Source organism: Choloepus didactylus, chromosome 15 (genome assembly GCF_015220235.1).
Source record: "Choloepus didactylus isolate mChoDid1 chromosome 15, mChoDid1.pri, whole genome shotgun sequence".
Classification (NCBI taxonomy): Eukaryota; Metazoa; Chordata; class Mammalia; order Pilosa; family Megalonychidae; genus Choloepus; species Choloepus didactylus.
This window is the reverse complement of record NC_051321.1, coordinates 28,331,856-28,358,131: the sequence shown is the minus strand read 5'-3', so window position 1 is coordinate 28,358,131 and position 26,276 is coordinate 28,331,856. Positions and strand designations below refer to the sequence as shown.

The following is a 26,276-nucleotide window of genomic DNA, read 5'->3' as shown; positions in this document are numbered from 1 at the left end:
TAGGATACAGGGGAGAACATGGCCTCTTATATGTAATTTACTATAAATAAGAAATGTTTACAAATATGTTTATTGTTTGAAAAATGCACCTTATTTGAACATTCCATTTAACACATTGGGTTGAAGCCATGCACTACTATACAAACACCATCTGAGCTAATATGTTGACTGTCCAAGGAAGGATTCACCACTATTAATGATAATCTGTGTGAAATACCATTTTGGGGAAAATCCCAATTATGTTGTCTAATTCCAGTTCCCTCATTTAAAAAAAAACTGCAGCTTTACTGTATGGCTTTGTGAAAGATAGCTCAAGAGTTAAAATGAATATATACATTATAATTAGAAAATTGCTGTTATAAAAATTGAATAGAATAAAATATAAGGCTTACATTATTATTTAAATATAATACATACCCCTCATAAAACAAATCTGAAAATGAAAAGTTTTAAAAAATGTATCAACTATCCATAATCTCACAATTTGAAGATAATCACTGGTAATATTTTGGTATATTTCTTCCTAATATGTTTCAAGTTTTTGTAATACTTTAAATCAAATTAGTGTCAATGCATCTGTGTTTTGTAATGTATTTTAAAATTTATAATATGCCAAAAGCATTTTTGCATCATTAATAATCTTTAAAACTTACTATGCTTTATTTCCATTTGAATACTAGAGTTTTAATTTTTTTAATTACAAAGCAAATATATGTACATAATAATTTTTAAGCTCTGGTTAACCAAAAGAAGGAAAGACCAATTGCCCATAATCTTACCTTGCAAAGATAACGAGTATCATCAACGTGGCATATATTGCACAGCAGTGTAATTATCTGCATTTGTCTTCCTCTGAGCATGGCTTTTTCAATATTTGTAACCCCAGCACTTAGTTCAGTGCCTAGTGTATAGTAGTTTATTTATACGCTTTTAATGAATGAGGAAATGAATGAATAAATGAAGAAATGGATGATCCAATGTATGAATGGATAGGCTACAAAGATCCATCTCGTTATAGCATAAAATACATTTCAGTCTCCGCAATTTACTGTAGATTAAGCGAGAAGGTAGCTAACCCAAGGCTCTTAATGAATAGGCACCTGCTCTTTCTATTCGTCTGAATCAGCCTCTAGGCAGAGAATTCAATTTAATTTTTCTTCCATCAGTCAAACTGAAGAGCTGAAAAAGCAAAACCAGAGGCAGGGAGAGGCAGGGTGGAACAGGGCTTGGATGAGATCAGCCACTGATCTCTCAATGTTTCTGTGTCAGGAAGAACATGAATGAAAGGAGTAACGCTTCTTTCAAGGGTGCGCCCCAGCAGTGGGTGCAGTAGCTGGCATTCTGCCACCAGCAGTTTCCTCCGTGATGGAAGGGCTGGTAATTTCCCTGGAGCACTGAGACACGGTAGTCTTAATATGAGACTGGTCTGTCTCTAGCATTCGCAGCAGAGGAAGACGTGACTACTGCAATATTTTACGTGAAGGAATTTGTTTCTCTGTTTGGTATGATTGGAATCAGGATGACAGGAGTTTGATCTCTTTGGGTTGCAGAAGATTCCAACCAGAGTGTCTTCTATATTTAATTGGGAAACACGTGTCTTAAGTCTGAGCATCTGTCCCTCAGACACCTGCCATGGGGAAGAGGGTGATCCATTTCTTAAAGCCCTGCATGGAAAACTCAGTCCTTGCAGTTAAACATATGGATACATTCTTCCCAATGGGATGATCTGGTCCTCACAAATCTTCTCCTTCATCCCACATCCAATTTAAATATACATTCAGATAAATATAGAAATATCTACAAATAAATAGATGAATGGATAGGTAGAAAGACAGACAACTTCCACCTCCCTTTTGGCTAATCGTCATCACATCCCACCTTCCTCTTGAAAGTTCTCCCACAAGCCAAGCTTAAGACCTTACCATATTTATGATTTGGCTTTTATTATCTCCTCTACCCAGTAAAATCTCCATCCACCTTCTTTCCTGTCCACACCACAGCTATCTCTAAAGGCTTAGCTCAAGACATGGTTCTCCAGGAAGCCTCACTGTTCCATTTTTACCCTTGCTGATCTTCCCCATCTCTCAACATCTAGAGCCCCTAGCCTTTCCCCATTCTTCCCTTTGACACAGTGTACCTGTATATATACTTGGGGCTAGAGAGGGGTTACCTTCTTTGCTTCCTGAAGGATCCGATTGCTATTCAGTTTAATGGTGTGGGGCTAGTGTTGTTTTATTCACTAGGTTGGCAAAAAAAAGGAACAGACTAGAGATGATGGGGAGCAGCACTTTTCCCATGTGCAAAGTTGGATACACTTAGTAATTAGTACTTACCTCATTGAGTGAGAGCCCGATGGATAAATACTGTGAGAGGTAGTATAGAGTTGGTGTGATCGGTCAAGTAAGGATAGATATATGTGTATCTTTGTGTATGTAGGTTTTTTATATGTATACTCTCAATTACTAGATAAAAATATTTTTAAAATATAGATCCTGGTTCCAGGGTTCAATAAATGTTTTCAGAATTAAACTGAAATGGGCCAAAATTTTCCCAAGCCCTTCAGGCATCCTTGAGATGATCAAAATTTCATACAAAAAATATTTCTGCATGAATTATGTGATAACAGACTCAGAACTGTAGAGAAGGCAAAGTTACCTGGGCATATGTGCCTGAGAGCACATCCTTATAGGTAAGCAGCTGCTGGATATGTGATTACACATATCTACTTCACCCTGCACTATTTCTATAAACTCAAGGAACACCGCATTCTTCCTTCTTCCATTTCCCTACCTGAAGACATTTACAGGAAAAATATAAATGCAGTGGAATTCCATTATAACATAGACACCATGGTAAAATGGAGTGGGACTAGAGCCAGATACTACAAAACTTTAATCCTAATTCCTTTGACCAAAACTTAACTTCTTCAAGACTGAGCTTCATTAACTGTGAAAAAGGAATTTTGGGTGTTCACCAGTTATGTGCCAGGCATTGTATGACCACTAATACACAATGATGAATAAGGCATGATCTCTGCCCCCTCTTATGACTCAGTCTCATGGCGGGAGAGGCACACAACAACCAATGATTGCTCAGTGTGAACAGTTTCCTAGAGGCAGACAGTATATATAGTGGTGGCAGCATAGAGAGGGTGCTTAAATCCACCTGGGTGGATAGGCAGACAGTTGAGTGCAAAGGTCTAAGAAATAACTACCCTCTTTCCTTTCAGGAATGTTGCGAGGCTTAAATGTATGTGAAAAGAGCAATAAGGTGGAATTATTATTATTATTAATATAATTATACCATTATCAGTCAGATTCAAATATTGTATTTCCAGGCATGACTGTTTAATTGAAAATAAGCCCAATATTCCTGGTTAGTCTCTTACAGGGATTCTGGCCTACCCCTAATGTGTTATAAAGGGGTCAGACTCTTTTTTCATAAAATAAGTAGATGTGGAATCTGACTCCATTAACCATGCAGGGAGCTCCTTTTTATTTTTCCAAAGTCCTGGGGCTGATCTAGAATTTTTTCATTCCATGAGTGCTATCTCTGCTTGCCTGCCTGTTTCCATTACTGATTTATGCAACAATTGTTTAGTAAACACCTCAAATGTATTCAAGTAATATAAACGAAATAGCACAGACATATATGAAAAACATAATCATATATTGTCCCATGATAAGTGTCCAACAGAAACAAAAAAAAAATGAGTGTATTGAGCTGAGAAGGAAGAAAGATGAGTGGGATGAAGTGGTCATCAAAGGCTCTGTGGAGGAGCCTATGTGTGCTGGCCTTGCATGGATTGCTTAGACATTAAGAGAGTGGAGGCCCTTCTGACCTTATCTGTGCTTCCTTGCAAAAACAAGGGAGTGTAAATGAGCATGGTATCTTGGTGACATTGAGAAGTCCCTTTTATTTAGATTGTACATCACACTGAAAGTTCATACTCTTTCATATATAATATTGGCTCAAATATCGGTTGGTTAGCATTTTTTACATATATGTCCAATGAGCACTGCCTTTTCCTTATCTTCATATTCCTCAGAGTGTCTTACATGTAGGAATTGTTTAATAAATAGTCGTCGAATAAATGTAGCTGAATTGAGTTAAATGTAGCTAGAGACTCCATGGAATTTGAAGAAAAAAGGAAAAGAAAGAATTTGCTGACAGCTCCACCTCTAAAGGAAAGCATGATAACTATCAGAAGTAGATTTATACTTAGCTCAAAAATATCAGTCACTTGGCTATATATTGAGCAGCTACGTAGTGCTAGAAGGCACTGTGCTAAGCAGAGCAGAGTCATGTTCATACATTTTTATCGGGTGGAATGGATGCACACTCTTTGGGTGTGTTGCAATGGGCTGCTCCTGGGAGAGTGTACATGTATTCATGTTCAAAAGTGACCTTGATCCTTATGCTCTGCCTGCTTCATTGTTTTGCAGCTCTACAGCTCCATGGACTTTGGAAGACGGTGGCAACTCATGCATGAGCGTATCACACCCAACAGGTTTTACTGGTAAGCCCCATCTACAGACTCCCCACTGGCTGGGATAAAGAATTCTCAGACAGCGTAGTACTCTGGGCAGTACTAGACACTTTCACTACTTGAAAAGCAATGTGTTTTAGCCCCTTGCTACGAAGGGGGATCCTTGGACCAGCAGCATCAGCATTACCTGGGAACTTGTTAGAAATGCAAAATCTCAGGTCCTACCCCGGACAGTCTGCATGTGGCAGGTTCCCAGGTGTTTTGTGTACACACTGAAGTGTGAGAAGCACTGGGCTAGAGTAGAGCTCCACGAGCAGGGTTGTGACCAGGTTCTCTTAGCTACATACTTACCCCACCTATCTTTGCAAAAATATGTATTTTACCTACCTATTCTAAAAAGCAGTATTTCCCAAAATGTACTCTGAAGAACGCCACCTCCACACAGTGCTTCTCCTCTAATAAAAATTTGTGTGGTCAAATATATTTAGGGACCGATTATGTGACTTGCCCCTGCTTGTATATTGAAGGCTCTGGAGAAGCCCTGGCTTGAAGAAACGTGCCAAGCTTTAAGTCACTGATTCCCAAACTTATTTCACCACAGAACCCTTTTCTCACGTCACACCTGATAAATCCTTCAGAATGACTTCTATGGAGCGTATTCTGAAAACCCTTTTAAAACAGTGAATACATTTTTGTGGTGTTCCTTTATAAATGCCTAAGATATTTGCCTTGGTTGTAAGAAGTTTACTTTAATTTTGCCTCTTAACTTCCTGCTATGACATGGAAATGCTTCTTACCTGCATCTTGCTTTCATTTCAGCAGAGGTGATGGTCAAAGGAATGGGGATTAGGAAGCATACACCAAAGGAACTAAAATTTGCCTAATTAAAAAGCAAAAGCGAAACCAACAATGTTTGAAAGTAGTGCCTATTCTACATCTCTATTTAAATACTTAGTTTAATTCCCTTAAAAAGCATATGACAACCATTTATGCCTTACACAAGACAGGGGTGTGTGTATGGGCCTTGTACATATGCACATTCACAGCAACATCTTTGGAAACAATGGCTTCCAGAAAAAAAGTGCAGAATTTTAAAAAGATGGTTGCCTAAGCATACTGTGAAAATCAACCGTACTTTATTGGACACAGTTCAGAGTAACTGGAAGAAGAAAGAGAGTTGGGAGTATTGTTCTCTATTCCACATCTGCAATATCCCCAGTATTTTTGCCCCTTAAGGGTCAGTTATTGTATTTAGATCTATTAATATATTTCAATAGACTAAGAGAAAAAAGAACTGTTTGTTTCTATGATAGTCCAGTTATATTACTGCAACCTTATGCTCAGCTGAGGTGGTCCAATTTATCACTGTGCCTTAACTCAGAAGTTCCTCAAAAAAAAAGAAAGAAAGGAAGAAAGAGAGCCTCTGCTATTTCTGGAAAAACTCTTGAGATAGTAAGGCAGTCAGCCAACTAGAAAGTCAAGCTGATGGAAGAGGAAAGTATAGTAGCTGGATAAGCCTTGTCATCATTTCTGAAGGAAATCAAATTAAGTGGATAAGGGGCAGCATTTTCCTGTCTTTTGCAAAGAGCAAGAAGAGAATGTTCCAGCTGCAGTTCACCCTCCCCCTTTCCTTTGTGGGGACGAAAGTATAAATCCCAGGTCCTGATAATTGTGTTTCATCTCTCCTCCACTCTGTGCTTCTTTCATATATGCCCCATGGAGAAATATAAAAGTTAGTACCCATACTGGCAAGCCAAGTGGTAGCAGAAATTTTCATTTTTGTAATTATTACTTCTCCATTTCTGATGTATAATTGCCATGATTATTCTTTTAGGTGTCACAGGAGTCATAGGGATAAAGCTCATTTTACACAGACCTTTTTCCCGATGACAGACTTCAAGGCTGTCTAAAACTCTAAACCATTTATGTTGAAATATTAACTGGTACCTCCTTGGGAAAAGAGAAAATATTCGTTTCTTTGGGTAAGCCTTTTCAAATCGTAGTTTCCTCATCTATACAATGGGAAGAACATTTTTCTTGTTGATTGCATAGGTGGTTGAGGGGACCAGCTGTGATCAAGTGGACTCTTGGGCAGTTATTATTTCATTTCTCTATCCCAGATTTATAATTTGTGATTTTACATTTGAATCTTTATTTACTGTTTGTTAACAGTTCTGAAGACCATGATGCATAAGTGGTTTGCCATTTTTCTGGGACTCAGATTTGAGTCCCCTGCATGGTGAGGCTGGTATACCCACGAGTATCTGGTAACAATTAAATGGGCCTAATTTACTGTGGAGCCTTCATACCCCAAACTGGCTTGATTGTTCTGTCCTCTTTGTTGAGTCATAACTCTCATGAAGTAGCAAAACCAAAACAAAACTACAACAAAAATAACCCCCAAACTACTTCTTTAGGAGGAATGGTGTGGAGTAAAGAGGTGTTGAGGACAGTGGGGGAATGTTGAGTAAAAAAAGCAGAAAAACAGTCATGCCAAGGAGATACTGAAATGAGAGATGTTGAAAAGGCATGAACTTGTGCTGTGGGTAGACAAATAGAGTAAACATGTGATTCAGATGAACGTGTGTCCAAATATTTTTATTCATAATTTGGAGATTTGCAAATGTCTGGGGATATATCCTTTATGAATAGTAGCTTCCGGCTCCTATGTCACCTTCAGTTAGTGGAAAGTAACAGCCACAATGGAGATTCTTGAATCCAGAAGTGACTTCTGCCAAAGTTGCAGTAGGAAGTAAGATTGCGTACGTGTCTCATATTTACTCTGTCATCTATGATGATAATGGTTGTAATGGTTGTGGACGGGTATTGGAAATTGTGAGTGGCTATCATTATTATCCATTTCCTCGCTAGTGCCCTGAAGCAGCCTGTGGTTGAGGAATGGCATGGGGCATAATATTCATTACCATCAATAATAAAAGCTTCATCTGGAGATAACAATTCCTCGTAAGAGTTCCAGATGTTCTAAGCCCATCAAGAGAGGTCATCCAGGAATCTTACACTCTGGGGTGACTCAGCCATCATACTCATACCCCAAGATGAAGGGACAGCTGACAAGAAAGCTTATTCCTTATATGTGACCCTTTCGTTCACTTGGTAATTGGTTATCAGCGAGCTCAGCAGACCTGTCTAATGCCCCCCACTCATCACTCCAGATGCTTCAGAAATTATAATCTGTAGGGCAAGCACAAATGTGTAATAAGTGTCCTAACATATTCCCTCTATTCTCCCTATTCTCTGCTTGGACAGAAATGTCTTTGGAAAAAAGTTTTGTTGTTGTTGTTTCTTTGTAATATCCTATTGAGCTGCAAATGAATGGTATTTCCACTCTTCCCTTGGGAAATATTTTGCAATAGGAAGATTGTTTTCTTTCCACATCCAGCATGAACATTTGTTCACAGCTTTGCTCCTGTGGCCTCACACCCTCCCCAGGTTTTCACCCTCTTGAGGCACCTTTTTCAATGAGGTCGCAGCTGTACTGGGCCTCCTGTGTTCCCTGTATCACTGGGCTGGCCTCTGAGTGCCTCTGGGCTCTGATGGCATTTGCTTGCATGGAATTGTGAAAGGGAGAAAGAATGTCTACAGTGGCCTCTCTTTACTACACCCCCCCCCCCTTTATTTTCTCTCCTGAAAGATCTGGGTTCTTTTGTTCCTCTCCCCCTTGCCATCACTTAGCAAAGTGTTCTGATGGAGTGATACACACCGTAAGGTGTCAAGGCCTTAAACTCTTTTTCTGGTGAATTTATAATAAGGGCCAGTCTTGAGAGGTAGAAATCCTTTGAGATGTCAGGAGGTGTGGTAGAAGTTCTAGATCAGACCATTTTAGGAGATGTATGGAGCGGATCTCGGGAAGGCTGCTCTTTTGTGCTGGTTTGATGTCTGGCTGCAGGCTGACGAGTGGGCTGATGTGCTTGGACAGCAGGATGGGTTCTGAGTCTCGCCTGTACTTTGCCTAAAGTCGGCCTTAACATACAGTAGCTGTCCAGTGATGGCTATGCCAGCAGCTCCTGTCTGTTCCTTCAGAAAGGACCTGAGGCAGTGTAGGAAGGGTGGAAAAGCAAAGCATGTCCCTCCTAGTGTGTATAGACAGAAGGTCCTACCAAGGAGTCTTAAAAGAGAAGGGCGAGTCCTTTCATTGTGGTCTTTTCTTGCCAATCTTTTACTGTTTTTATTTGTCCCAGTATTTTTTATATGAATAAATGGTATGTAACCTAAACATATTATGTGTGAGTTTCTATAATCTGCTTTTTCTTCCTTAATGTTCTATTATGACCATTTTTATGCTATTATAAAATTTTTATATCCATCATTTTTAGTTGGCTAAACACACTTAATTATGTATAGGTATATACTGTATTAATCTGCTCCTTTTTTATTGGGCATTAAAAATTTTTACGTTTTTCAAAATTATAAAGAAAGTTTCTGTTAATGTTTTTAATGTAAATTTATTTAATGCCTAGCATTGTTTTCTTATACTAGTGTCCTACATAGCCCATAAAAAAAGTGATTCCTTTTCCTGAGTCTCAACATAGTGTCACATTTGAACAATGTGACCCAAATTCAACCCTGAAAACATTTCAGAGTAGTGTGTTTTTACTTTTTAGGGTAATATGGCTTTGTTGTTTTTTGTTTTACTTTATTGAACATTGTCTTGATGGAGGCTGCAAAGAGGAAATACATCACAGAGGAAGTCTTTCTAGAATTCGTCTGTCTGTATCTGTCTCTCCAAATTGCTGATCATCGTGGTAGTTACTTTCAAGTCTCCTCTTGTCATCAGCTCTAAAACTCTTTTTAGTTACAGGGCTTTTCATTCACTCTCCATCCCCTTCCAGAGCTTCCCCTATACCTACACCCTGCTCCCCAAGTAGCATAGATTTTTTTTATATGGAGTGATCTACGCTTTCTCATTTAGCCCTCCATTCAGCACCCCCATCTCCACCCCCAACAAAGCAATGTAATATTCTTTAAGGTGCATGTTCCTTAGAACATGGAGAAAGGGCCATTGGTAGTAGGGTTTGACACTTTTAGTTTAGTCACCACCAGAAGGGGAACTATTACATCAAATAATATATACCTTTTGAATGCCTTTAATACCTGTCATTCAAAATATTATCAAAAGCATGTGCTGTGGTAAATTCCCACCTGTACCATATTACAGTGACAGTCTCTTCTTGTGGTGGGCATGTGGATGTCCCCCAGGAATCTCAGCCTCTGGAAGCTAAACCATTGTGCAGCCCTGTCCCCTTCATTGTGGGCCGGATTTAATGAGTTGCTTCTAGCAAACAGAATTTGGCAGAGAGGATGAGAGGTAACTTCTGAGATTAGGTTACGAGAAGACCGTGGCTTTCATCTTGGGTATGCTCTTGCTTGCTTATTTGCGTGAAGCCAGCTACCATGTTGCAAGCTGCCCCGTGGAGAAGCCCATGTGGCAAAGACCTGAGGGGACTGTCCAGCCAAAAGCCAATGAGGAAACAAGGGCCTCAGTCCACCAGCTCACAAGGAATTAAATATGGCCGGCAATTGCATGAGTGAGCTCAGACTCAGAGCCTCTTCCAGTCGAGCCTTCAGAGGAGCCTGCAGTCCTGGCTGGTACTTTGATTGAAGCCTCGTGAGAGACTGTGAAGCAGAGATACCCAGCTAAGCTGGGCCGCATAATTTCTGGCCCATGGCAACGTTGAAATAACAAGTATTTAATGTTTTCAGATGCTAAATTTTATAGTAATTTGTTATGTAGCAATAGATAACCAGTACACTTTTCCCTGAACCTTGTTTTCGTTCTGATTTATTTTTGAACTTTGGGTCACTATTTCTGGCTTAGACCACTTCCTCTTTTTTCTCTTCATGGTCTCAACGCTAGAGGTGGCATATTGCCTATTTTCCAGGTCCACTCTTGCGGTGGGGAAATATCTCCACATCCTGATATTCCTGGCTACCTGATGCTCAGACGCTATATGGTTTGATGGTTTAGTAACAGACCTCAGAGCCTGAGTGAGGTTTATTTAGTATATGAGGTTGTCCTGGCATTGCCCCCTTTTTTTTTTTTTTTAGGTTTTATAGTATTTATTTATTTTTTAATTCATTTTTATTGATGTATATTCACATACCATGCGGTCATACAAAGTGTACATTCAGTTGTTCACAGTGCCATTATATAGTTGTGTGTTCATCACCCAAATTAATTTTTGAACATTTTCATTACCACACACACAAAAATAATAAGAATAAAAATTAAAGTGAAAAAGAACAATTAAAGTAAAAAGAACACTGGGTGCCTTTTTTTTTTTTTGCCCCCATTTTTCTACTCACTCACCCATACACTGGACAAAGGGGAGTGTGGTCCATATGGCTTCCCCAGTCACTGCCGTATTTTATTTTATATTTTGATGCCAGGATTGTGTTTTTTGAGAATATTGATGAGTGTGAATTTGTGTGTGTATATACACACAACATGAGCCACAAGTGCATATGCCCATTCAGAGAAGTGTTGATTTCAGTTGACTACATTATCTGGGTCCTAACGTATGCATCCAAGCCTGGTGAGTGTGGCAGACGTAGAGCACAGGAGGGGAAATCCAAATGAAGAACGGTTACCTTGAGATGACGTGTTAGAAGTGAGCCCTCTTTCATCTTATCTCAAATTAAGCTTTAAAGATGTCATCTATCCCGGAGTGCATCCTATGTTTTGATTGGAGACTGGACTCCTTCCACCCTGGACTTGGTTCCTGAAGGACCACATAAAGCATCATCCTTAGGCTATTCATATATAATCCACCACAGAGACAGAGTTAAAGAACAGGCAGAATGGCTTGAGATTGCTTCTAGGAAAAACAAGATCTTTTCAAGCAAAGTTAACATTATGGGCTGAATTTTTGAAGCTGCCTTTAAATGTACATCTACTATTTTGCAAACATAGTCATTTGCAATCTCAAATGAGATTGGGATTTAGGCATCAACGTGATATAAAGGATCAGATTTAGAGGCCCTTTGCAAACCAGGGTGCACAAAAAAAATAGTATTTAATTCTGCTCTCCCTTACATTCTTAAAATGATGTAGCCATTTAAAGATACATTACGTTCAAAATAATACATGCAAGGTCAGGAGGGAAGATATGAAAGCTTAGCTTGCAAACAGGAAAATAGGCAATACACCAAGAAGTCCGTTTCTTGTTTGCTGGTGGAGCTCCCTACGCTGCATGTCTGGTGCCATCTTTGTAAGAGCTAACATACCACTAAGAGCAAAATGCGGTGTTCAAAAGCTGAATGTGGTAGACAGCCAGTGCCCTGAGGAAGAGAGAATGCTCACCTCAAGATAAACCTCATGCATGTAATAATTATATTAGCACATGTGATTCTGTGAGGTAGGAGAAATAAGATTAATGCAGCTATACTGCTAAGGATTTCTTCACTAGGAAATGAAGAAGAGGTGATATTGCTCTGGCTTGGGCTGGGATTGGAACAGGGAAGAGCTTGGGAGGGAATGCAAACTCTAGAAACCTCCCACCAAGAAATGTACTGGAAATATTGTATGATTCCAAGTATATGAAATATCTAGAATTAGCAAATTCGTAGAGACAGAAAGTAGATTGTAGGTTACAAGGGGCTGGAGGGTGAAGTGCGGGGAATAAGACGTTATTGCTTAGTGGGTACAGAGTTTCTGTTTGGAGTGATGAAAAGTTCTGGAAATAGTGGTGATAGCACACCACTGTGAATATAGCTAATGCCACTGAATTGTGCCATTAAAAATGGTTAAAGTGGGAAATTTTATATTTATGTTAAGACAAGAAAAATTTTAAAATGTTGAATACCTAAAAAGAAAAAAAGAAAGAAAGAAAGAAATGGCTGAGCCTTGTGGGAAAAGATGGAGAGGTAATGCAAGAACTACAGAAAATAATTTTAGGAGACACAAACACAACTTAAACACTTTTTTATCTTTATAAACACAATACAAGTTTGTTGTAGACATTTAAGGAAAGACAGAAAAAGAAAAAGAAAATAATTATCTACAATTTTGCTGTCCAGAAAATACCACTTAAAAAAGTCAAGTACTACTTCACAGTCTTTTTTTCTATATAATATAGTGTAATTTTACCACATATTTAAATTTTTATCACAATTGAGATCATGCTGTTTGTAAAATTCAGAATCTTTTGAAAAATGTAATTGAATATTTTCCTGTATTATCTTCTATTCTTTTCATTTAAAACTTGCATTATATCTCAATTAGTGGATATATAATAATGTAATCATTATGTTATCATTTGACATTAGTTTTGCTTCTAAATGTTTACTATTAAGGAAGATATTGTAGTGTTATTTTGAAAACCTTTAAGTGATTGTCCAAAAACTGAGGTTTACTATATTTTTGGGAGAGAGTATCCAAAAATATATATAAATATTGTTATATTAAATTGTTCTCCACAAAATTTATGAGTTTACACTCCAGCTAGTAAAATACCATTTCAGTATACCTCATAAAAATTCAATCTAAAAAAGTAATCTAATTTAATATGCAAAAATGGATTTCCATTGTTTTAATTTGCAGTTCTTAACAGACCAGTGAGTTTAGACATGTTTTCACATGTTTATTAGCCATTGTATTCATTTTATGTTGCCATCTGTTTCTGCTCCTTCTTTACTATGGATTCTTTATGTGGCCTTTCATTTTTATTCAATACTGTGCCCAGTTTATTGTTTGGCTATTTGTTACATTATGATATTCAACATATTTTTTTACTTTAAAAAATTGTTTATGTTACCAAATCTTTTAATTTTTCCAGATATCATGTCTTCTGTTGCTTTATGTTTAGATAGTACTCTCAACCTGTGACCATGCAAATAATAACTGAAGTTTTGATTTGTAATACAACTTTATTAGACAGTATAGGTAATATATATTATACATTATATATACACATATATTAATAAGACATATGAAAAATACTGAGAATTATTTGATATTACTAATTATTCTTCAAAAATCTCATATCAGTAGTTGCCTGTTTTATCAGTGACTAAATCATAATTTGATCATTTTAATAATTTAATAATTTTATCTATATTGATGGACATTTATAGGATTTATGGAATTTTTTTTTAAGTAAAAAAAGTTGCAACTTGTTTTTCAGTTTAAAAAAAGGAAAGTTAATTCTGTACCCATATTTCTATTTCCTCTGGATGGTTTCCTACAGGGGGATCTCTGGTCAGAGGTTAGCGAATCTCGGGCTAGTGGTATTTGGTAGAGTTTATTCTAGTGGAATGGTCACTCCTCTGCCCTGTGCCCAGGCAACACTGTGTTTAATTAATGTTTATAACACAAGGTGATGCCTGGCAAGGCAATTCTCCTCCTGCAAAATAAAACAAAACTAGAACCCCTCTTTTTCAAAATATTCTTGGCTTCTCTTACCCATTTATTCATCCAGATGAATTTGAAATCAGTTTGTCATGTTCCAAAATCTCCCATTTTCCCCCCATAAAGCAACTAATTAGACTAGTGTTAGAATTTTAGCATAGCTATAAATTCATTTAGAGAGAACCAGATCTTTTTCATATCCAGTTTTTCTCTCTGGTGATCTGGTTTGTCTCTCCATTCATTCACCTCATTTGTGAGTGTGCTCCCTGGGAAAGTTTTAGTTTCCTTGGTATTGGTCCCACACATATTCAGTTGATGTTATTCCTAGGAATCCTACATTTTGGTGCTACTGTGAATAAAGATGTTTTGCACACAGCATCTCTATTCTGATGGACTTGACTGATCTGGGTAACTCATGGCAAGTATCTGTTATTTGCCTACTTGCATGTATAGTTGGCGCCCTAAGATTCTTCACACTATACTACGCTATACTATAGAGAAAATGAATATTGTTTTTAATCTTTATGTGCTTAGGAGAGTGTGATGTGACTGGGGATTCATTCCTGTGGGGTGTTTGGTTTATAAACAGGAGGAGAACTCTGCCCTTAATAGCTCTGTGATCTTGGGCAATTCACTTAACCTTGGTGAATCTCACTATTTTCCCTTCTATATTAAGAAGATTAATAGCATACACTTATGAGATTGTAGCAAAAAAAATCAAATGAAGTAATTGCCTAAAGCACTCAGCCCAATACCTGGCCAGGATTGATCTGAAAATCATTTAATGGCTTGTACGGCATGATTAGTCAAAACAGATGCCCCACCAGTCAGAAAGGCCAGCAGCTGGCTGGTATACCCTACCATTGCCTCCTGCTCATCCTGGCACACAGTAAGTGCTTAATAAATATTAGTTACAAAGTTAATAATAAAACAACTTATAATATGAAGAGAGATTTGGAAGAAATGAACATCATCATTAACTTGGTGGCAAAAGGCACTTTCCTAAGTCTCTTTGAAACTGAAGCATGTTAGGGCAACATCTGAATATCTTTTTTTTTTTTTTCCTCATTCAAATCCTATTGCCTTATAGTCAGAATTTGCATTTCTGACCTGCTTTTCCATCTATCAGCATATTGCCCATTATTATACTTACTGAAAATACTTATATTTATAGAAGATTATTTCTGGTGTAATGTTAATAAAATTAACATTTAAAAGACCATAAACTAAAGATTGCTTTGTATCAGATCGTATGTGCTTTAACAGTTGTGATGCAATCATTGAGACAGATTTGTGGAGATGGCCAAAGGACCATGGCCAGAAAGGAAAGCTCATAAAAGAGGCTAGAGAGAGTACTACGATTGATGAGAGGATGAAGAACTCAGGATAGCCTGGTCTGATCACGGAAGGCTTTTCGAAAGAGGTGGCATTGAAGAATCTTGACGAATAAGTTAGACTGGCAAGTGAGAAAGGGGAAAAGGTCTTCCTGGGAAGGAGGAATAATTGGAACAAAGCTGAAGTCATGGTATGTTTGGGGAGCAGTTAGTAGATCAGCTAGGATAGGGTTTCTCAACCTTGGCACTTTTGCATTTTGGGTTGGATAATTGCCCTGTGCATTGCAGAATGTTTAGCAGGAACCCTGGTTGATACCAACTAAATGCCTGCAGCAGCCCCTCTAGTTCTGATAACCAAAAATGTCTCCAGACATTTCCAGATGTCCCTCAAGGGGCAAAATTGCACCTCATTGAGAACCACCTTGCCAGAATAAAGGGTTTGGGGAAGGGCAGTAAGAAATAAAGCTGGCAACATGTACTAGATTCAGACTGTGAAGTGCCTGGTAAGTGGTTCAGTCTTTCTCTCCGGGTAATGGAAGGAATTCATCTTTTGTGCAGGGGAAAGGCATGATACTCAAGTTTTATGGAGATTTATTAACATTTGGCACTTTCCATGATGTGCTCAAGTGCATTTCTCTGCCACTCTCTTTCAATAGACAAACTACAGACTTTTCTCATGGCAGATACAAATCTTCCAGAGCATCCTGATTCCAGGTTCCATTTTCCAATGAAAAATTATGGAATTGTAGATATTTTGAAAGTAGGTACCTAAAATTTGTTTTTTAAATAATACATTTTTGTTTATGCTTTAATTAATAGAACAGCATTAAAGATTTTTATTAAACAAAAGATTTAATCATTTTAACATGACACTTTTTATTTTATTTTATTCCTTCTTGCCCTTTTCTAATTTTTGCACACATTCAAGTAGTCTCCCACAAAATTGTAGTTAGATTATGTGCCCGTATTAGGTCTTTTTTTTTTTTTTTTCCATTTAATCCTAACCTAAGCAATTTTCTGTATCTGGGCATAGTAGTCATAGAAATCATTTTGATGGTGGTGGAATATTCACTGAATTTATATACCCTCATTTATCCTAAAGAACTATGGAAGGGTCCTGAGAAGTAGTGGTCCAGTGGTTTCTCCAGCAGTGCTCATGGAGGCTTGTTTGGGGTTCTCATAAACAGCCCAGGGCCACGTAGAGCCCACAGAAACCAGCAGGGTGCTTGGAGCTCAAGTCCTTATTCCCTGTGGTGGACGGAATTATGTACCCCCGTGAAAGACATGTTCTCATTCTTAATCTGCATTCCTGTGGGTGTGAGCCCATGTGTAAATAGGACTTTCTGAAGATGTTATTTTTAGTTAAGGTGTGGCCCAACTGAATTGGGGTGGGCCTTAAACTGTGTTGGTGGAGTCCTTTAAAAGCAGAAGAAATTCGGACACAGTAAGTAAGGGAAAGCCTTAGGGAGACGCCAGAATATGGAAGTCAGTGGAAAGTGGAAGAACAGATCACCATGTGATGAGAGGCCAGCCAAGGAATCCCAAAGGACCCCAAGTCAGCCCCAGAACGCTACAGACTTTGGGGAGAAAGCATTTCTTTGCTGACATGTTGATTTTGGACTTCTAGCCTGTTGTTATGCCAGTCCATTGTGTGGTATTTATCAGAGCAGATTGGCAAAAGAAGACGGTCCCCCATTTTTGCTTCAATCTATATATTATCAGACTTCTACATAAAGTTTATTTTGAAAACAGAAGACTCTTTATTAAAGAAACAAAGTCTACACAATCATTGATCTAGACTGATGTCTTCATTTTATACAAGCCACGTGCTGGCAGAACTGTCTCCAGGTTCCAGAGCTTACACCACCCTGAAATGTCCAACTTTTTAGTGTAGACACTGCCTAATCCATTGTTTAAGGGAAGACCTACCCAGTGATCCACTGCTATGTCAGTGGGCTCACTGTGATTTGTCTACATTCACACAGTCACGGTGTTGGGAGATTGTGTTAATTTATAGAGTAAGAGCTGAGGGAGGGTGGAAGGCTATGATGGTTGGATTGGAAGAAATGGACCCTTTCATTAAATTGGTGGCAAATGGCACTTGTATCATTCATTTACACCCTAACTTGTTTTGTTCTCAATAGATGCCTAAAACAGGAAATTCCTTTAGGGAGTTAGGCTTTTTCATCTGTTAGCATATTGTTTTCAAAGACAATGGCTTTCCCCTTTGTACATGTTTGTGTATTTCTGAATCTAGAAAATGGCCTGTTCTACTACTTTGATCCCCTTTGCTTATGAATACAATCAGAAAAAAAAATGTGATTCAGTAATCTATGGTGCTTCTCCCCAAAGCTCCCCAAGTCTGGACACATCCTCTCTTGTTAGGTGTCTCACTTATATCATGCGGCTGCTCCCTGGAAGGACAGCCTCGGGGTGGAGTAAGGGCTTATCCTGCCCGCTCTCATTCTTTCATTTCCCCAGTGGCCAGCAGTGGCAGAGTCAGACATTACCAACCTTTTCCCCAAACAGTTTTGAAAAGAAACTATCAAGTAATCTGGGCAGAACTGTGCACAGTGGAGGCAGGAAGAGAGCCCCTGGGGGATCCTTGCTCTGCCCACTCAGCATTTTGGTTGGATGTAAGGAGACTTAAGCATTGGAAAGGTCAGCCCCTGGAAGCAGTCTAGTCTATAAGAGGCACCAAGGTATGCAATAATTGCCAAGGACTGGGCCAGAATCACTAGGGGGGTTAAAGTGGGATGGCCATGCATGTCTCCAAGTGACATTGGGAAGGAGAGATCCAAGGTCCTGCTTCACACCTTTCTTAGCATAACTTTTCACAGGTGTCATTAAAGAAGTGACAGTGAAATAGAACAAATGGAGTTGGTTTTTATGACCATTTTTCACTTTTGTAGAAGAGGAAATTTGGAACATGAATCAAGTGATTGGGGAAGCCATGTCCTCCTATGTTTTTCTTCCCCAAGTGTGAGATTTGTCAGAATTGTTCCAGAGAAACACAAGGAAGAAAAACAGTGTGATCTGTGAGGTTCGGTGGAAAGAGAACTTGGGGCATCAGGCTCCCAGGTACTGATTCTCCTAATGCCACTGGATGAGCTTCAAGGCCTTAGGACACTCAAGGATTATTCCCAATTTCTATATCCTCATCTGTCAAGTCCAGTGGGCGTCTAGGTCTTGGAGGTGAGGACCTATGCTTTCATCCTGTGAGTCTCAGATTCTCTCGCAGCTGGGACCTTGATCTCCAGCGGTAGATGGTGGCCAGAGAGGACATCCTGTCCCACTCCTCTGACAGTCAGCGAGCACCTTGTTTCTCAGAAGATGGCTAAGGGAGAATCTGCAGTGGGTTGACCTGGGGAGCTTCTTAAAAATGCAAATGCTTGGGCACCCACCTGGGAACTCCTGATCTGGATCTTTGGACCGGGGGTTCTCCATTTTAACAAACTCTCACATCAATTATTTTTCTCATTAGATTTTGAAACCTAGAGGAGGTGGGAGCCTTCTCTGGGCACTGATGTAAACCTGAAAGCTAGGTGTGGCTGTTTGAGTGGTACTTACTGGACCCTCTAACTAAGAACCTTCCTTCCTTACCCCCCAGTTCTTGAAATCGATGTGAAAGATTCATTCCAATCAAGGAAGACATTGCCACCTCCAGGCATCTTTTTAAAATGCATAAACTCCATGCTAAATGAGATAATATATTTAAATATGCTTTGAAGACTGTAAAGTAATATCAAAATTCTTTTATTATAAAATGCTGCATTGATGTTAGTTGTTAAAATAATGCCAGAAGATTTTATTAACTCTTTTGCATGAATGAGATCATTGATTGTATCAGCTTAGATGTGCTCATTGAGGAATTTCAATCCAAGAGATGCTTTTGAGCCCCTGTTCTTTGAAAAGTGCACACATACAAAGGAATATGTAGGAGAGCACATGTGTGTTATTGTCCCAATTATTATTATTTTTTGTAATTCTTCCAGAAGGCAGGTCCATAAAAATTTATTTATTTATATGTATTATTTTTTATTTTGGGAAGTATTAAGCATATAGAAAATAAGCAAAATAGCACAATGAACTTCACAGAGTTTCAACACTTATCAACCTCCTGTCACTCTAATTTTATTTCTGCCTCCATCCCCTCCCCAGCCTACCCTCAGTTATTTTTTTTATTAGTGTTGTGTTTTTTATAGTTCTGTTCTTGAGGTCTAATATATGTACATTGAAATGCACAAATCTTAGCTGTGTAATATTGACAAACAGATAAATTCATGTAACTGCCACCCTGATCACAAACTAGAACATTTCTATCTACGTAGAAAGTTCCCTTGTGTCCTTCCTTTCCTAGCATTCCCTGCGCTGGCAATCACTGTTATATTTTTCACCTCAGGTGAATTTTGCCTGTTTGAAAACGTCATATAAATGTAATCACAGAATGTTCTCTTTTGTGTTTGGCATCTTTCAGAATGAAATATGTAAAATTTTCCATAATTTTTGCATGTATCAATAATTTGTTACTCTTTTTTGCTGAGTGTTCCAATTCTTAACTCTCTCTTAAGTGATAGACTCACACCCAAGCCCTTTGCCATGTAACATTTTGGTGTCTTTTGACTGTACTCAGTGTGTACTTCCCCAGCGCCTTGACTTGGGGCTCATCCATCGGACTCTCCTTGGCCAGGTTTAGCAGATGTGACCCAGGCGGAAACTTATAAAGCACCTGCACAGTAGGGCTTGCCCTCTTGCCTCCGCCACCACCACGATAGCACGGTGGCCTCTGGCCTGGACTCCTTGATGGACAGGTGGAACACACGTGAGCACGCGCTTCTCTGAGTGTGTGTGTGAAGCAGAGCCTGCCGTTGAGCCCAGCCTAAATAAGCCGGCCCCTAGGTGCATGAGCAAAATAAATGACTGTTGTTTTAAGTCCCTGCATTTTGGGGTGATTTATTATGCAGCGTAACCCAACTGAGGACAGAGAAAAGTTGAAACAAGTTGACAAATGGCCATTATATTGGCTGATGGCCAAAAGCTAGAGGGGTCAGAGGAGTCAGTGGCATCCGTAAGACTTCATGGAGGAGGTGGCATTGGAAATGAGCCTTGAAAGATGGTCTCAGTTTCAACAGGCAGAGCTTGAGTGTGTGTGTGTGTGGGGGTCCTCTGGTACGATGGGTAATGTCAGATATTTCAGGCAGAGGAAGGAGCAGGAGGAAAGCATCAAAGATAGGAAAGCATAGGGTGTGTTTAGGAAATCATCAGTTCAGTCTGTCAGGAAATTCAGTTTCTGTGCTTGTGAGGGGAGCGAGGCTGCTACAGCTGGAAAAGAAGATTAAAGTGATGACTAAGAGGCTTTAATTGCCAGGTTGAAGATTTTGCAGCTAATACAGGGCACCCTTGAAGGGTTGTGGTCAGCAGAGGGGTGTGGCAGGACTGGCCTTTAGGAAAATCATTCTTGCAATAGGGTGAAGGGCCAACCGTAAAAGGAAGAGCTGGGGACCAGGTGATGGATTAAAAGGCTGTTACTGGGGGCAGTGGGTACTGGAAAGAGGAGCTGGAACTCCAGGAAATACTAGACAACAGTGCTTTGCAATTAACAAAGAAAAGGACATCTGGAAGAATAGAAAATAAATCAAAATGCTTCTCCAAATCTAGAGTGTAGTTTTCTGTCTTCATAATGCCCAGAAACTCATGTTCTACTTGGATGTAAATTAACAAGTTTACAGTGGCCACAGATCTTACAAATGACATTTTTAACGGGTTTTCAAATTCAGCATGATATTTACACATTTTGTGGAAAACTGTGCTCTGGACTTAGGTATAATTTCTCCCAATGTAAGAAGGCTCTGAAGCTTTGCTCCGTGAGTGTTTTGTTTGTGTGTGTGTGTGTGTGTGTGTGTGTGTTTTGTTTGTTTTGTTTTTTGACATGGGGACTAGGTGGCGCATTCTCTTGGTAAATGGACTTGGAGATAGAGATTGGTGTGCGGGAGGTTCACTAGGGCATGCTCTCAGGAACTCCCACCCAGGGTGAGGGACGCAAGGAGTGGGTATGGGAAATTGGGGCTGCGATGCAGTTACGGCTGCTGATACTTATCGGGTGCTGTGCAGCTGGGATGGCCTGTGGGGTTTTCAGGCCTTGAGGTAAGGGACGAGGCCATTATACTGCAACCCTGCAAGCGGTAAGATGCGGACTACCACCAGGGGAGGGGTGTGAGCTTGGGCAGGTGGCTGTCTCCAGCTGGGGGAAATTCCCAGAGAGAGACTCAGCTGAGAGTCATCCTCCATCCACACTTCCAACACTGGGGAGTGAATGCCTGGCGTGGAGGGGTATCTGACTGCATCCACCACTGCTGAGAGGGACGATTATCCCCAATTCTTGTCCTTGTTCCTAAGAGGTAAAGGAAGAATGATAGTAGTAGTGATAATAGCAAATAGCCATGATAATAATAGCTGTCATTGAGGGCTTGTGCTATGTCAAACAAGGTGCTAAGTCCATGGCAGCTTTATTGCAAATACCTTTTTCACATACTGTGCAGACTGAATAGGCAGAATAATGTAGTGGTCCAATCTGGGGGTTTGGCCTCAGATTACCTAGGTCTGAATCATGGTCCTCCTGCTTATTAGCTGTGTGATCTTGGGCTATTCAGGGCCTCAGTCTCTTCATTGGTTAAATGGGATTAACCACAATAGTCTCTACCTCATATGACTGTGGTGAGTATTACCCAAACTAGAAATAGGAAGCTAGTTAGCAAACACTGGTCTTTCCAAGTTCAAAGCCTGTGCTTTTGAGTTTACTTTTGGTTTTCTTGGCAGGGCAGGTCTGAGCAGGGTGCCACAATAGGGACCTGGTTCAGTGAGAAGGTGTTGGGCATTTTGGGGGTAGGAGAAAACAAGGCTAACAGTAGAGTGAAGGACAGAAGGGTGACAGGAGGCCACGAACAACTGTGCAACCTCACAGTGTTATGTGCCTCTCCCTGCCAAGGGCCCACCCTCACACTAAAAGAATAAAACAAAACAAAATTACCTAGGGAATTAAAACTTCATTCTTTCTATGCTGAAAACTTCCACTGGTGGTGTGTCCAAGTAAGCCCCTCCATGTTTTTTTTTGACCTTCCTCCATGCCAGGGACTGTATCTGTACGTGGACTTTCATTCAGCCCCACCACAGTGCCAGGCTCCATGAGACACATTTGATGGAGGCAATGGTTATGAGGCTCAATAAAAAGGATTGTCACCAGGGTAATTGCTGAACTGGAAGTGGGTGAGACCAGAGAGAAACGGTAGCCGGGGGAGGCGACCACAGAGCAACTTACTGCTATATGTCATTAATCACTAATTGCTGAATGATTCTATTATATGGCAGCCATAAAATATCACTCAAGGTTTTACAGCCAGTTCTACCTTTAAGAAAACAATTCCTTATGTCAAAATGACTATTAAATTAAGTGATTCCATATTAAACATCCTATGGACTCAAGATGATTTATGGGGCCATGTAATGAATAAGAACCTTTTCCTTCTGGCTGCTCAGAAGAAATCAGCAGCCGTTTCTGAAACAGCCATTGACCTTGGGAACCTATGAGATATGCTGGTTTCTAAGAGACATCAGACGATTGGAACTAGAAGGGAGTCTTGAGAAAATACGCCCAGCACCCTCATTTTGCACAGAAGGAAACTGAGGCCCAGAGAGGGGAAGTGACCCACCTAGAATCACTCTGTGAACAAAGTGGCAGCACCGTAGCAGGTTGCCGATTCTAGTCATTATGTGTTTTTTCTGTTATTTCCAGGCTTCCTTACTGTCCCTGTTTTATAAACAACAGACTGATCCTTAGAAAAATCTCCCTACCTTATCTAAAATGTAACCACTTCTGAGATAGGATGCGATGCCTTTCCTTTGCACATATGTGCATTTGTTGCCCTGAATTTGCTTTTAAGTGGGGGTCGGCACAGTAAATTGACCTAAAACTAAATTGTTTTGGCCTTGCAGTGTATTTCCACCAGAGCATTCCCAATTGCTCACTTGGAGCACAGTGGGGATGTTGAATATGTACCGGCCATAGTTCTTTCCTTCAAAGACCTCACAATCCACCTGGGATACCTGATCATAAGGTGTCAAATGCCCAAGTATTCACCTGTGCAGTCCAGATAATTTGTGCAATAGGAAACTGAAGGTTAATGGCAGAGGGTATCTCACAGGTGGCAGCATGTGAGCTGGGTCTGGCAAGGTGAGATTTAGCTAAGCCAAAAAGGAGGAAGGAGGGAATATTGCCATCAGAGCAGCAGCAGGAGATAAAGGTTCAGGACAGAAATAAGCATGATGTTTTGGGGGTGCTAAGAAGTTTGGGCTTTCGGAAGTATGAGGGGCTAAGCATTAGCACGGTAGGATGTGATTTGATTATGAAGGGCTTCAAATCCAGGCAGAGGAATTAAGAATGACCTCAAACTCCAGGAGCTCATGTTGTCTTGAGGTTTATTTTTGCTGACTTCTCCCATTAATTGTTCATATATACTTGTCTCTCTCCCCATCTAAATTATAAACTCTTTCTAGGCAGAAATCTTGCCAAGTTATCTTCTTATACATTGCTTCACACAGTGTGAGATATATGAATCATTACAGAAAGGAAAGGGGAAGCAAGGGAAGAAAGGAGAAAGGGAGGGAAGGAGGGAGAGCAGAGGGAAGGCAGAGGGAGGGTAGAACTCTCTTGTGCACTGTATTGATAAAGGACTACATGAAATAAGCTTGGAGCAGCCTGTGGGCTTGAGGAGCTGGGCTACCCTGGAGAAAATTTAGCAAGTCAGCCAGTGGCCCCTGGAGCCAGGCTCAGCCCTGTGCTCTCCTGGTGTCCCCTCACGTTGGCAGCTCTGGGCATGCTGCTAACTCCCCACAGTGCCTGCAGATGGCCCCAGAGTGGTACCGTAGCATTACTTCTCCACCCAATTAAATCTTCCAGCAAACATTTATTGAGCACCTACTAGGAGCCAGGGACTGTGGTAGGCACAGGGAGATTATGGCAGGCAAAGCAGACATGGTCTCTGACCTCTTGGCTCTTACAGTCTAGGAGGGAAAACAGAAGGTAATCAAATAATCAGACAGCCAAAGATAGAACTGCTAACTGGGGTAAGCAATGAAGGACAATTAAAGATTGCTCTGTGAGTGTGAAACAGAGGGACTTAGACTAGTCTGTGAGTCTAAAAGGTCTGCCTTAGTTGTGTGTGTATAACAGGAGAACCTAACCTATCAGATATGCAAATATATTTAATATTAATTAAACATGTAGCATGCAGATGGTGAGGAGTCTTCACGAAGGGACCATCTATCTTAATCTATGTGTGAGAGAGTATGAGGAGGTTCAGTAGCTGGGGCTGGCATCAGTAAACCTGGGTCCTAATCTAACTCGCCTTCTAAGAAGCTTTGTGCTGTGGTTAATTGCCCCATCCCTGTGCACTTCATCTTCCTTGACTAAAAAATGAGAAGTAAGTACCAGCATCATCGCTACTCAAAGTGTGGTCTGTGCACCAGTGCTGGTCCACAACCTATTACTGGTCAGAGACGAGATAAGTGAGATAAGTGCATAAATTGGGAGTGTTTAGAAGCTTATATAATAATTCAACATTGCTGTGTATTTTTATTGAATTGACAAAAATATCATCCCGGAAAGTCTGAGGAGCAACTGTACTAGATGACATGAGAATCCTTCCCATGATAAGAGCCTTTGTTTCTATTTGGATGGGGGAGAAACTTCCATGCCAGCTTGTCAAAACACCCAAGGTGAGCTCTAGAGCCTGGAGTTAAGAGACAATGAAAGAGATGTTACTAGAAAAAAATCTTCCTTAACTTGGGTCTCTGAAGCATTAGCCTGGGACAACTCCGAAACCCTGAATGAACACAGAAGTCATGACACCAACACAAGGAGAAGTCAGTCATTCTCAAGACAACCATCGCAGGTCCTTATCTGTCACACACCCAGAGATCTGTCATGTCCAGGCCACAGCTGAAGGGACCACACATAGCTCAGAGCATCTTTTTAAAAGAGGAAGAAGAAGAAGAAGAAAAAATCAAATAAACTCAAGTGACCCTACACACATGAATGCACACACATCTTTAATGTTTGTTTTTCTTAATCCATTTCACTCCCATCAAATTACTCAAAAACGACTTTGATTTATAAAGATAATTTAGGTAGTGAGTAGACTGAAATATGAACAATTTAAACTTTGAAAAGGTAGCTCCTGTGAAGCAGAGTAAAGGTACATAAAGGATTTCTCTTTCCCAAGACCCTCGAAACATACTGGATTGAAGTGTCTGTTTTACGGCTGTCATGATGGTCTGTCTCTTGGGTCAGTGGTGTGCTTTATATAAAGCTAATACTCAGAAAGCGTTTTTAAAAATTAATATTCATCCATGGGCTCAACTGGCAGAATAATCCCTGTCTGCCATTTTGTAACCATGTTTCACAAATTACTGACATTAACGCTAAGAACTTACCCTTCTTCAGCCTGTCCTGTGCCCACTGGAAACTTAGCCTGTGAACATCACTTCCTTGGCTGTCTGTCCTTCCATGTTCAAGGCAGGAGAAGATTTTCTAGACATGTGGTCTTGCTAGGGGACAGTGGACCTGAGGAGGTGGAGAGTAACAGGAGGAGAAGGATCTGGGTTTAGAGGACAAGACAATTGGTTTTGAAGGGACGGAGATGAATCAGCACAGGCCAGGGCTGCCACCACTTTGGTCAGAAAAGGCTGCTTTCTGCTTGGCAGGGGCAGATGTGGTGAGGGGTTTTGGGTTTGCACCATCGTGTTTGCATCATTATATCTAGAGCCCTAATTGGATTTGTTGTATTTGCCTGCCATTTATTTGTTGGGTGTCACTCCATTCTTGAGGAAAAAGAATTATAATCTACCTATAAATGTCAGTGTTTCCAGGATGCTTTCCCCATGGTCTTGTTTTCTTGCAAAAAAGACATATTTTTTCAGCAAAGCATAGCAAGGCTCATCACTACTGTTTGTCCCTGTAAAGACCACCAAACCCTGTCCCAACCCCTACCTTCTCCAGAATTGCAAATAGGCACTTCCCCTGCCTTACAAA

General features: G+C 40.1%; 1 protein-coding gene across 1 annotated transcript in view; it reads left to right on the top strand.

Moving 5' to 3' along the window:
• Positions 1-26,276, top strand: part of SORCS3 (sortilin related VPS10 domain containing receptor 3) — a 593,008-nt gene that overhangs the window by 380,889 nt on the left and 185,843 nt on the right. The window contains exon 5 of the mRNA XM_037804383.1: positions 4,446-4,519. Within this exon, the coding sequence (XP_037660311.1) occupies positions 4,446-4,519 (74 nt within the window). The remainder of the gene's footprint in view (positions 1-4,445; positions 4,520-26,276) is intronic.